The following is a 12582-nucleotide window of genomic DNA, read 5'->3' on the forward strand; positions in this document are numbered from 1 at the left end:
GTGCAATCCGTCCTTCTTGTACAGCTCACTTCTACCCCAAAAGAGATTCCAATGATCCAAAAATGTGAATCCTTCTCCCATACACCACCTCCTCAGCCATGCATTCATCTGCTCTATCCTCCCATTCCCACCCTCACTAGCTCATAGCACCGGGAGTAATCCAGTTATTACTATTCTCGAGGACCTCCTTTTTAAATTTCTGCCTAACTCTCTGTAATCTCCCTTCAGAATCTAAACCTTTTCCCTTCCTATGTCATTGGTTCCGATGTGGACAATGACCTCCTGCTGGCCCCTCTCCCCTGTGAGAATATTCTGCACCCTCTCTGAGACATCAGGTGTACCCCAGAACTCTGTGGGAAGCTAGGGAAGTGATTGCTGGGCTGCTTGCTGAGAAATTTGTATCATCGATAGTCAAAGGTGAGGTGCCAGAAGACTGGAGGTTGGCTACGTGGTGCCACTATTTAAGAAGGGTGGTAAGGACAAGCCAGGGAACTATCAACCAGTGAGCCTGACGTCGGTGATGGGCAAGTTGTTGGAGGGAATCCTGAGGGACAAGATGTATATGTATTTGGAAAGGCAAGGACTGATTTGGGATAGTCAACATGGCTTTGCACGTGGGAAATCATGTCTCACAAACATGATTGAGTTTTTTGAAGAAGTAACAAAGAGGATTGATAAGCGCAGAGTGGTAGATGTGATCTATATGGACTTCAGTAAGGCGTTTGACAATGTTTCCCATGGGAGACTGATTAACAAGGTTAGGTCACATGGAATACAGGGAGAACTAGCCATTTGGATACAGAACTGGCTCAAAGGTAGAAGACAGAGGGTGGTGGTGGAGGGTTGTTTTTCAGACTGGAGGCCTGTGACCAGTTGAGTGCCACAAGGGTCGGTACTGGGCCCTCTACTTTTTGTCATTTACATAAATGATTTGGATGCAAGCATAAGAGGTACGGTTAATAAGTTTGCAGATGACACCAAAATTGGAGGTGTAATGGACAGCGAAGATGGTTACCTCAGATTACAACCAAATCTTGACCAGATAGGCCAGAGGGCTGAAAAGTGACAGATGGAGTTTACTTCAGATAAATGCGAGGTGCTGCATTTTGGGAAAGCAAATCTTAGCAGGACTTATACACTTTCTGGTAAGGTCCTAGGGCGTCTTGCTGAACAAAGAGACCTTGGAACTATGGGCAGGTTCATAGTTCCTTGAAAGTGGAATCACAGATAGATAGGATAGTGAAGAAAGCGTTTGGTATGCTTTCCTTTATTGGTCAGAGTGTTGAGTACAGAAGTTGGGAGGTCATGTTGCAGCTGTACAGGACATTGGTTAGGCCACTGTTAGAATATTGCATGCCATTCTGGTCTCCTTCCTGTCGGAAAGATGTTGTGAAACTTGAAAGGGTTCAGAAAAGATTTACAAGGATGTTGTCAGGATTGGAGGATTTGAGCTATAGGGAGAGGCTGAACAGGCTGGGGCTGTTTTCCCTGGAGTGTCGGAGGCTGAAAGGTGGCCTTAGAGAGGTTTACAAAATTATGACGGGCACGGGTAGGATAAATATACAGAGTCTTTTCCCTGGGGTCGGGGAGTCCAGAACTAGAGAGCATAGGTTTAAGGTGAGAAGGGAAAGATATAAAAGAGACCTAAGGGGCAACTTTTTCACACAGAGGGTGGTACGTGTATGGAATGAGCTGCCAGAGGATGTGGTGGAGGCTGGTACAATTGCAACATTTAAGAGGCATTTGGATGGGTATGTGAATAGGAAGAGTTTGGAGGGATATGGGCCGGGTGCTGGCAGGTGGGACTAGCTTGGGTTGGGATATCTGGTCGGCATGGACGGGTTGGACCGAAGGGTCTGTTTCCGTATTGTACATCTTTATGACTCTATGACTCTATCTGCAGTTCTTTGGGGTTTTTTTGTCTATTGCAAGCTTCGTCCACTAAGAATTCTGCCGTTGACTACAAAAATGTGAATCTGACAATGGTGTTGGTTTTGTGGCATTTTGGAAATATGATTATTCCCAAAACTAGAACAGTAAAGTCTTTGTTAGTTTCAAGAGTGTGGGTCACAGAGAATATTGCAAAAATATTGATGGCAGTGTTGTTATTCAATATTGTGCCAATAGTGTGAAGAAGCAACACTCAGATGCTCATTATATCTGCTGATGATACCTTAAAATGAACTTATAATTTACCACTTGTGATGGTATTCTCATGCTATATCTCACTCATATGAAGAGATTCCTTGGTGTCAAACCAAAGTAGTCCTCCCCTGTGACTTGCATATCTTTATCGAGGGTGTGATGCTAGAAAAACACAACAGGTCATGCCTCCTCTATCGTCAAACCCTTACCACCCAACGCCTGGAGGAATAACACCTCATCTTCTGCCTTGGAACCCTGCAACACACGGGATCAATGCGGACTTCACCAGTTTCCTCATTTCCTCTCCCCTCACCTTATCCCAGTCCCAAGCTTCCATCTCAGCACTGCCCCCTTGGCCGGTCCTACCTGTCCATCCTCCTTCCTTCCCACCCATCTACTCCATCCTCCCCTCCAACCTGTCCCTTCCTCCTACACCTTCATCTACCTATCACCTTCCCAGCTACTTTCCCCCCAGCCCCATCCCCCTCCCATTTATCTCTCAGTCCCCTGGCCCACAAGCTTCATTCCTATGAAGGGCTTATGCCTGAAACATCGATTCTCCTGCTCCTTGGATGCTGCCTCACCTGCTGATCTTTTCCAGCACCACACTCTCGACTCTGATCTCCGGCATATGCAGTCCTCACTTTCTCCTACCTGCATATCTTTGCAAAGAGATTCCACTTAGAGTGTTGGTAACACTTTTCCCTCAAATTGGGCATGCTGTTGTGAATTTGTTAGCACTTCCACAATTTGGGCAATGTTTTAAGGGTGTCTGATTCTAATGGCTAATACTCTGGCACTAGATTCTAGATTAGAGTGGTGCTGGAAAAGCACAGCAGTTCAGACAGCACCTGAGGAGCAGGAAAATCGATGTTTTGGGCAAAAGCCCTTCATCGGGAATAGAGGCTGCCTGAACTGCTGTGCTTTTCCAGCACCACTCTAATCTAGAATCTGGTTTCCAGCATCTGCAGTCCTTGTTTTTACCTTATACTCTGGCACCTCTGGCAGAGCATACATCTTTGGATCAACTCATTTTCTTTGGCTTGAAGTATTTTCCAAGATTTGTGAGAAGATTTGTAGCTCGGGTGCTCGTTGCTGTGGTTCTGTTCACCGAGCTGGAAGTTTTTGTTGCAAACGTTTCGTCCTCTGTCTAGGTGACATCCTCAGTGCTTGGGAGCCTCCTGTGAAGCGCTTCTGTGGTGTTTCCTCCGGCATTTATAGTGGCCTGTCCCTGCCGCTTCCGGTTGTCAGTTTCAGCTGTCCGCTGTAGTGGCCGGTATATTGGGTCCAGGTCGATGTGTTTGTTGATGGAGTTTGTGAATGTAGTGTACAAAATCCCATGCAAGGACTGCACAAAACACTATATAGGACAAACAGGAAGACAGCTAACGATCCGCATCCACGAATATCAATTAACCACGAAACGACACGACCAGCTATCCCTAGTAGACACACACGTAGACGACAAGCAACATGAATTTGGCATTCATCCACAAACTCCATCAACAAACACATCGACCTGGACCCAATCTACTGGCCACTAAAGCGGTCAGCTGAAACTGACAACCGGAAGCGGCAGGGACAGGCCACTATAAATGCCGGAGGAAACACCACAGAAGCGCTTCACAGGAGGTTCCCAAGCACTGACGATGTCACCTAGACAGGGGACGAAACGTTTTCAACAAAAACTTCCAGCTCGGCGAACAGAACCACAGTATTTTCCAAGAGCTTATTGGTGTATCAAACATAGACATGTCTTTTATGAACTGTTCAAATAATCTCTGCCCTTCTGCTCCAAGACAGCGTATGTGCATCACCATATTGGAGGTTGCTTTTACACCCCTTTTATAAGTGAATAGTTTTTGAACTCTTAAATGAATTGATCCCATGGCATGGGTGGATCTCCTCACAAAGGAAGAAGTGCAGGATAAATTTAAGCTCATTTCCATTATCCAAATGGTTTTTATTCATGTTTTATGTCTTGAAAATATGCTGCAATAATAAACTCTGGATTATATGTTTAGACAGGGATTGTAAAATGTCTGCTCTCATGCTTCCAGTTGCCTACTTCATTGGCTTACTAATCACACTCAAAGACTGAAGAACATATATGTGAGCTTGCAAGTGTTTGTCTCTGTGCACATATTTTTGACATACCTTTCTATATGCATATCATTTTTTAAGTACTGCCAGTGGAATGTTTCAATATTGTTGCCTCTGTTCAAGCATGCAATCTAAAAACCATCAAATACTACAGGCCAAACAGCAAACCTCATGCCCATCTATCTGAAGCAAGCGATTTTCAGATCCAAGATCCACTTCAATGTAAATGGAGGAATGAGAACATGGTGTAATATTTCTGCCACTAAACCTACTATCCAGCTTCTGTTTGGCTTTGGACCAAATAATTTAAGTAATTGCATTTTCATGGTGTCTAGAAGCACTTGGTGTGGGGCCTGGCTACACAAACTAGAAAGGCAGGGGTCCTGAGAAAAGCAGGAGTAGTGCTGGTCTATTAATGTATGACTATTTCCACAGTCTGAATAAAACTGAATATTTTGTTTACTGTCACTCAGTGGAAATAATTCCCATTGACAGTTAGTGAGTTGAATTCCCAAGACATTGCAAAGTGAATTTTGTTGTTACATAGAAAGAGACATCCACTAATTTTCATATGTATTATAAGCAGAGGAGATAATGTTTAGGTCAGATCTTAATCAGTGGCCAAATGATCATAACCAGAATTCAGAGGTGTCCAGATCTTTGGGAATTGGTCCAGACTTTTCTGATTATGTAGCGCTTATCAATGCATAAACTGACATAAACAAATTTGGCAAAATTTTATATAGATATCAGTAGGCAGCAGAAGGCAATGCAACCGATGGACTTTGATAGAGGTGGTGAAATCCAAGTAGCTAGAGGACTATCTGTGATCTTGAAAAAATATTAAGTAAATAATCAAAGTAAAGAACAAAATTGTGAATATAGGGTACATTTTCCTAAGTTGACCAAATTAAATTCAATTACCACCTCCCAAAGGAAGTTCTACTTTAATTCATATCATATCTCTTTATTGCTTTTCCGAAAAGGTTCCACGGAACAATGTCAAGCAATTCAATGCCCAACTGCCTCCCACAAAGGTGGTCCTTTGGAACATGTAAGGGCAGGATTTGAAATCTTTCTTAAGGAACGTAGGTTAGTAGGTTCACATCTCTTTAGCATTAGGTAAATGAAGCCTTAATTTTTTTCCGATAGTGCAATTTTTATGGGAAATGGAAATGCGTGTGATTTGAAATGTGGAACAGAACAAAATCCATAGATAAACGCCACTTTGTGAATTATTCTCAACATTCCTAGTAGTGCTAATTTCACACGTAAATAAATTACGAATACATAGAAATAACCAGTAACCAACTTCTCCTGAGGGAATACTACAGATTGAACAGCGTGTGCATTCGTGCCACGTGTCAGATTTAGTGCGGTTAAAATCGGTTCTGAATCACCACGCATGGATTTACATTTATAAATACAAATCGAGCGTACATATGCCGTTGAAATACATGAATACAGTGTTCGAAATGTGAACAATTTATAAGGTATAATAAATTAGTAAGAGTAAAATAATTTGTTTCTAGGGCACATTTGTATATTTACACAAATGATATGTGTAGGTGTTTGCATTCTTCTGATTGTTCAAATACATTGGAGGATGATTCTATAATAATGCCTGTTTATCTCCTTGTTTACTGGTAAAATTTCACTGCGTTCTGTCACGTGAATATCTCAACGCGCAATGAATTGGATTTAGTTATAATTTGTTTAAATGGATAAACATGTATGCATAAATACATAAGTACAATATTTTGCCCTGTGTGTATTTGCATACGTATATGTGTGCAGGGTGGGCTGAGGTTCCTTTAAGAGTCGGAGCTGTGGCCGCCTGCTCCAGTACAGCCTAGGGACTGGGACAAGTGCACAGCTAAGCCATGGCGGACAACATCAAAACAGGAGTCTTCGCTAAAAACGTTCAGAAACGCCTGAACAGGGCCCAGGAAAAGGTAAGAAGCGGAGAAGGGTCACCTTTTTCTCCCTGCCACGGTTTCTAGGGTTTCCTTTCGAGAAGACTGCTTTTATTCCCAGGTTTTATGTTGCCCTCGCTGCTGCAGAGCTGCATTGAACGGAACGTTTCAGCACCAAGAGGCGGACAGCGACGAGTGGAGAGCGAGAGGACACGGGGAGTGGAGGAGCGAGGAAACTGGGAGATAAAGGGGAAAAAGAAGGGAACGTGACGGGGGTGGGGGTGGGGGGGAAGTTATGATTGAAGAGGAAATAAGAAAAGGCAAATAAGAAAGGGATGCCGGGCGGGGGTGAAAAGAAGGAGGAGAGAAGGGAATAGAGATTCAAAAAGAAGGGCGATGGAGAGAGCAGCGAGAGAGGTAAAGAGAAGCCAGGCAGAGGGAAAGCAAGATGTGTCTGGGCTCAGTTTGCTGGCACCGCTCCGCCTGCTCTAAAGATCTGATCCGGCTAGATGCAGCTCGACCAGAGCAGGGAAGGACCGGGATTTGCTGGTGCTGGGTTTACCATAGGGACGCGTAGAATCCGATCTCTTGTCGCCATCACAGAGACAGAGAGCAGATTCGGTTCGGGTGCACATTCTACAGTTCAGTTGTCAGGCCAGGTAACCCAAAATCCGATTGCTTCTTGGACCCGCAAGGTTAGGACCGAGTTAGTATCAAAACCCCGTTTGGAATCAAACAGAAACAACCTCTAAAAGTCAAACATGCTGGGATTAGGAAGAGTCCAGTGAAAGCATGCTGGGAGAAGTTGGACCATCAGGATCTCTACATTTCATTCCGAGTCTATTTGGGAAATGTTTTGCTTCCCGAGATAATTTGTGTTATCCCCCTTTTTCCTATTGCCGCCCGCCAAAATGAATGGAATTAAATACATTTGCCTGCTGAAATTATTAGGCCTAAGCATCAAGTATTCTCAACACAGTTCCAGTTTCCGACTTATAAACTGCATGTAAAGGCTTTCTAAGTAGCCGGCCTCTCTGTTTCTGTGTCTGTGTGTTTGTATCTGTGTGTCTGTCTGTCTCTGTTCCTGTGTGTCTGTCTCTGTGTCTGTGTGTCTGTCTCTGTGTGTCTCTGTGTGTCTGTCTGTCTGTGTGTCTGTCTGTCTGTCTGTCTCTGTGTGTGTGTGTCTGTGTCCGTCTGTCCCTGTGTGTTGTGTGTGTGCGGTAAGAGTTAACCAGGCCTTTCTTGACATCCCAGCAGGCGTTTGAGAAATTGAGAGCGGTTCAGTGCTTGGTGCTCATCCCCGCCCCCACATGGCTTTCATAAGAGGATTTCCTTTCCTTTAATATCTCCACACACTCAGCCGCTCTAATCCCCAGTCGAGTTTTGTTCTCTTCATTTTACATCAAAGACGCTGGGCATGTTATTACGTTTGCCCATGACCGACCGGATGGATATAAAAAAAGCCTTAATTTCATTTCATCTTAATGGTGACGAGAACATTTGGTTTACATCTCGCAGTCAGTGGGAATGTTGTTCTCATTGGGGGTGAGCTGACTGCTTAGCACTAATTCACAGAGAGAGAAGTCTGACCTTTTCTGTTATTATTGATTGGATCACAACAGTAATATGTGCATAATGTTCCCTGTTTCATTCAAGGACTTATCAATTTCTGCTGATATTAAATGCAGTGTTTTCTGTTAATACTGCAAAAGATATCTTCATTCAGTACATTAGTATGACGACTTAATAATGTGGTATGACAAATTAAAATAAGAATTGTGCACTACTTTATTTTAAAAGTGCAGTATGAGATTTAAAGGTAGCTATTAATATATTTTTGCATCTTAATTTATTCAGTGCCACATCTAAGGTGAGACAGTAGTTTTTGACTAACTCAAGCATTTAGTACATTCCTTAACTTGGTGGATGCGTCATTCCTTGCATAGCATCAAACACTTGCATGAGATTGAATTATCTAGGGGTTTTCACTGAACTCATTTTAAGTAAGATGTTGCCATGAAACTGTTTTAATTTACTACTGGATGTGCAGTGCAAATTGCCTGTAAAGGTCACCTTCTAAGTGCTCCACTGGAACCATTAGATTGAGATTTTTCAAAACGCACTGGAAATTAATTGATTTTATTTATATATACGTGTGTATATATAGTATGTAGGTCTAACTGGCTATGTCTCTGACCTATCATGTTCATTCTCATTTAGCTTGCATAGAGAGATATTAACGTAGTGATGTGGATGTAAAATGTAACGGAAACTATTACGTTGACTTTAATGTGATCTTTGAGGTGGCAGATCCTCAATATTGCAGTTCAAAGTAGACAGTAAGACAATTTTCAGAGCACACAGTAAGGGTAGGCAATAGAACATATTGCAATGTCATTCCATGATATCTAGAGATCATGTGTTTTCACCAATGCAGTTGTTCAACAGTACATTTTAGCTAAATATATTTTTCAGTGAGGAATAACTCCTAATCTCTGTATATCTATCTCCATTTTGTTGGGGAGTTTCTGAACATGTAATATAAGGTACATCAAGTAAAATTTGACCAAAGCAATCTGGACAATAATGCCCAACTCTGAGAACTTTATACAATCATAGAATGTTAGAATTATAGATGCCTAATGCCCAGTAGTTTATTTTTTAAAAATTTCTGCACACCAACTTTAGCAAACACCATAAGATTCTAAACAAAAACTAGCGCTTTGAGAATTGTTTTTCATCTACTGGTAACTCAAAATATGAATGTTTGATATCTGTTTCCTTGATATTATCAAAATAGCAGACATTCATTGTGCCCCAAGCATAATGAGAGACATTTATAAGGAAAACTACATACAAAGTGTCATGGTGGAGTTCTTTTTTTGGACGTGCAGCTTTTCTCATTTCGATTCACCACAGGTTGATCCATGATTTTTCTTGCTTTCAATGCATGATACTCTGAACGTAAATTGATCTCAACTACAGATCATCATCTTCACCTTATGAACACTAAAATGTATAAAGTATGCCTTTAAAAATATTTTCAGAAAGGTACTCCCCATTCTTAAGTTAAATTCAGTTAGTAAAAAAGGACTAAATGATTTGTAAGTTGTAGAGTGGTGGATCTTATGCCCTTCAGTCAGAAGATCAGTCATTGAGGTCCTACTCCAGAAGCTTGAGAGCATTATCTAAGCATGACACTCCAGCATGCTGCTCCATTGCTGGTGCTAGCTTTAAGATGAGATGTTAAACTGAAGTCTCTTAGATGGACATTGAATTTCATTGACACTATTTCAAAGATGCAGAATCAGGTTCTGTTTGATGCTCTGGCCAATTTTTTTCACCCCTCGGATATCATCACTAATACACTGAATCTAGTCATCTACTGCATCTATTGGGACCTTGCTGTGCACAAATTGGCTGTTACATTTCCTATATACAAACAATGAAATGATGTTTGAAGTGTTATAAAGTACTTTTGTATATCGTGAGGTTGTGAAAGTCTTTCTGTCATCTTCAATGTTGCAGGATGTTTTGATTGAACAAAATATCATCTTTCGTTCAAACCTTCCCCCTTCTAATGTCTGTAACATGCTCCAACCCTCCAACCCTTTAAGAACGCTGCCTTCCTTGTGTCATTGCATCCCTGATTTTATTCACCCCACTAAAAATCGAGCCTTCAGTTGTCTAGACCTTAAGCTCTATAAATCCCTTCTAAACAACCCTCTCAGAGGGATTTGCATTTTGGGAAAGCAAATCTTAGCAGGACTTATACACTTAAGGGTAAGGACCTAGGGAGTGTTGCTGAACAAAGAGACCTTGGAGTTCATAGCTCCTTGAAAGTAGAATCTCAGGTAGATAGGATAGTGAAGAAGGCATTTGTTATGCTTTCCTTTATTGGTCAGAGTATTGAGTACAGGAGTTGGGAGGCGATGTGCAGCTGTACAGGAGCTGACTCTATGACTTTGTCCCCCCTTTTAAGATGCTCCTTAAAACAATATCTTTAATCAAGCTTTCGCTTACCAGTTCTTTTGTGTCCATATCTGTTGCCCTTATTCTTCTAAGTGATTGAGATTGCGGGTTTGAAAGAAACTGTCAAAAGAGGCTTGGTGAGTTGTTGCAATGTAGCTTGTTTAAGGCACATGTTACTGACACTGTACATCAGGGTTTGAAGGATGAAATGTCTAAGAAGGTGGGTAGGGTAATGATCTAGCAGGCAACGCTCTTCTGGATGTTGTTCAGCTTTCTGAGTGTCGTTGGTGCTGCGCTCATCTGAAGAAATGGAGAGCATTCCATTACAGTCCTGGCTTGTGCTTTGTAGATAGTGGACAGGCTTTTATTCCTCATGAATGGAAGGCATTACATAAACTCAAGCCATTCTTTTTGTCATTCATTTCTATCTTTTCTTCAAAAACGAAATCAGAGATTGCTGGCAAAACTCAGCAGTCAGACAACATCTGTGAAGAGAAAGCAGAGTTAACCCTTCAGGTCCAGTGACCCTTCTTCAGAATTATCTCTACTGCTTTACCTATATGACAACCTCACCAGGCACCTTCACCAGGGTGACCCATGAACTAGAAATTTACATCACTCATTTGCTCCCTCTTTAGGTTTTTGCATGTTACAATTTGAAAATAACTGAAAGCAAAGTTTTAAGTTATACATGAGCAAAGGTTAATTTATTACTCAACCTTTTTATGTTCATGTGATAAGGGCATCATTGGCAAGATTAGCATTTATTGCCCATCCCTAATTACCTTTCAGAAGGTGGTGGTGAGCTGTGTTTTTGAATGGCTGCAGTTCTTGCTGTGCAGCTATGCTCACAGTGCTGTTGAGAACAGACTTCCAGAATTGTGAACCAGCAGCAGTGAAGGAACAGCAATATACTGACTGAGAGGGGATATGATTAAGACATATAAGATTATTAAAGGATTGGACATTCTGGAGGCAGGAAACATGTTTGCGCTGATGGGTGAGTGCCAAACCAGAGGACACAGCTGAAGACTGAAGTCAATATCGTCGACTTTTCTGTCACCAATCATTTTTGTCATGTCCTCAATAAACTTACTTCATGAACCGAGGCATGGCCTCTTCGACACAAAACCATTCTTTCTATCGAGATGTATTCGGCTCGGTGGTATTTGACTGGCCAGGACCTGCAGGAGGTGTATGACCGTTTGTTTCTGGCAGGAACCATGAGCAAATCCATCAGAAAGGTATCATCACGCTCATCCACAAGCGGAATGGGGAGGAGGGAGGAAATTAGAAATTGAAGCCAATATCATTGCTGCATGTAGACTACAAAATACTGTCTTAAAGTCATCACCAACTGAGTTAGGTCTGCTCTGGGATCGGTGATCCATTCCAACCAAATATGTGTTGTACTGGGCAGGACAATCTCTCTGAGAGCCTTATCCTCCTGAAGGATACGATCACCTACATACAGGTCAGGGGGGTGGACACCTGCCTCATTAGTTTGGGCCAGGAGAAGACTTTTGACAGAATATCACACACACCTCCATGTGGGACCTACTCTCCAAAATTGGCTTTGCGGAGGGAATCTGCAATTGGATCCGACTGCTCCACAACAACATCGTTCGCACAGTCTCAATAAACGGGTGGGATCTGGAAGCTTCCCCGTCATATCCGGAGTTAGGCAGGGCTGCCCACTTTCACCGGCCTTGTTTGTGTGTTGTATAGAACCCTTTGCTGAGTCCATCAGGATGGATGTGATCCTGAGAAGGGGAACTATTCCAGACAGTAGAAGCCTGCAGGTCAACGCCTCCCCGTACAAGGATTTTGTCACCGTTTTCTGCTGGTACCCGCTGTCAGTGCTCAGACCCATGACCATCTGGGAACAGTTCCAACTGGCTTTGGGAACCAAGGGAAATTGAGGCAAGACTGAGGCCATGTTCTGTGGCAACTCGGCTGACTGATTCTTCATTCCCTAAACAAGCAGGACAGATTACCTAAAGCTGCTGGGAATATGGCTCAGAGGGGTTGATGTGTGCATAAAATCTATCGAGGAGTGCTCGGCCAAAGTGAAGCAGACACTGGTCTTTTAGGAGCACCACTCCCTCCCCTTTTATGGGTAAAAAGCTGATTAACAGGTGTGATGCACTCTCTGTTATTGGACATGGCGCTGATCTGGCCCATCCCCCAAACCTGCACTGTTTCAGTCACCCGAGGCAACTTCCACTTCATCTGGCAGCCTAAGATAGCCTGTGTCTGCAGGGAGTCCAAGTACAAAACCGTAGTTAAGGGGGGGATGAACATACCCAACACCTCACCCTGATGGCCCCTTTGTCTGCGGCTGCATCAAGCCGTGTGCACACAAATACCAAGTGTCACTCCGTAGTGATGGTTCTCTCTGTCCCCGGTGCTGGGAAGGATGGGACTGGCCTCGTAGCCTTGCAAC

At 42.8% G+C, this 12582-nt stretch overlaps 1 protein-coding gene across 8 annotated transcripts in view; it reads left to right on the top strand.

Annotated features, from left to right (window-relative positions):
- The first annotated feature begins 5999 nt into the window (after positions 1 to 5999).
- amph (amphiphysin) overlaps positions 6000 to 12582 on the top strand; it is a 223667-nt gene continuing 217084 nt past the window's right edge. For 2 of the 8 annotated variants that reach the window (XM_043688941.1, XM_043688942.1), the window contains exon 1: positions 6000 to 6203. In XM_043688941.1, coding sequence (XP_043544876.1) covers positions 6132 to 6203 — 72 coding nt within the window. In that variant the 5' untranslated portion in view covers positions 6000 to 6131. The remainder of the gene's footprint in view (positions 6204 to 12582) is intronic. The other 6 variants (XM_043688945.1, XM_043688940.1, XM_043688936.1 and 3 more) reach the window with 5 other exon arrangements.

This window comes from Chiloscyllium plagiosum, chromosome 4 (genome assembly GCF_004010195.1).
Source record: "Chiloscyllium plagiosum isolate BGI_BamShark_2017 chromosome 4, ASM401019v2, whole genome shotgun sequence".
Lineage (NCBI taxonomy): Eukaryota > Metazoa > Chordata > Chondrichthyes > Orectolobiformes > Hemiscylliidae > Chiloscyllium > Chiloscyllium plagiosum.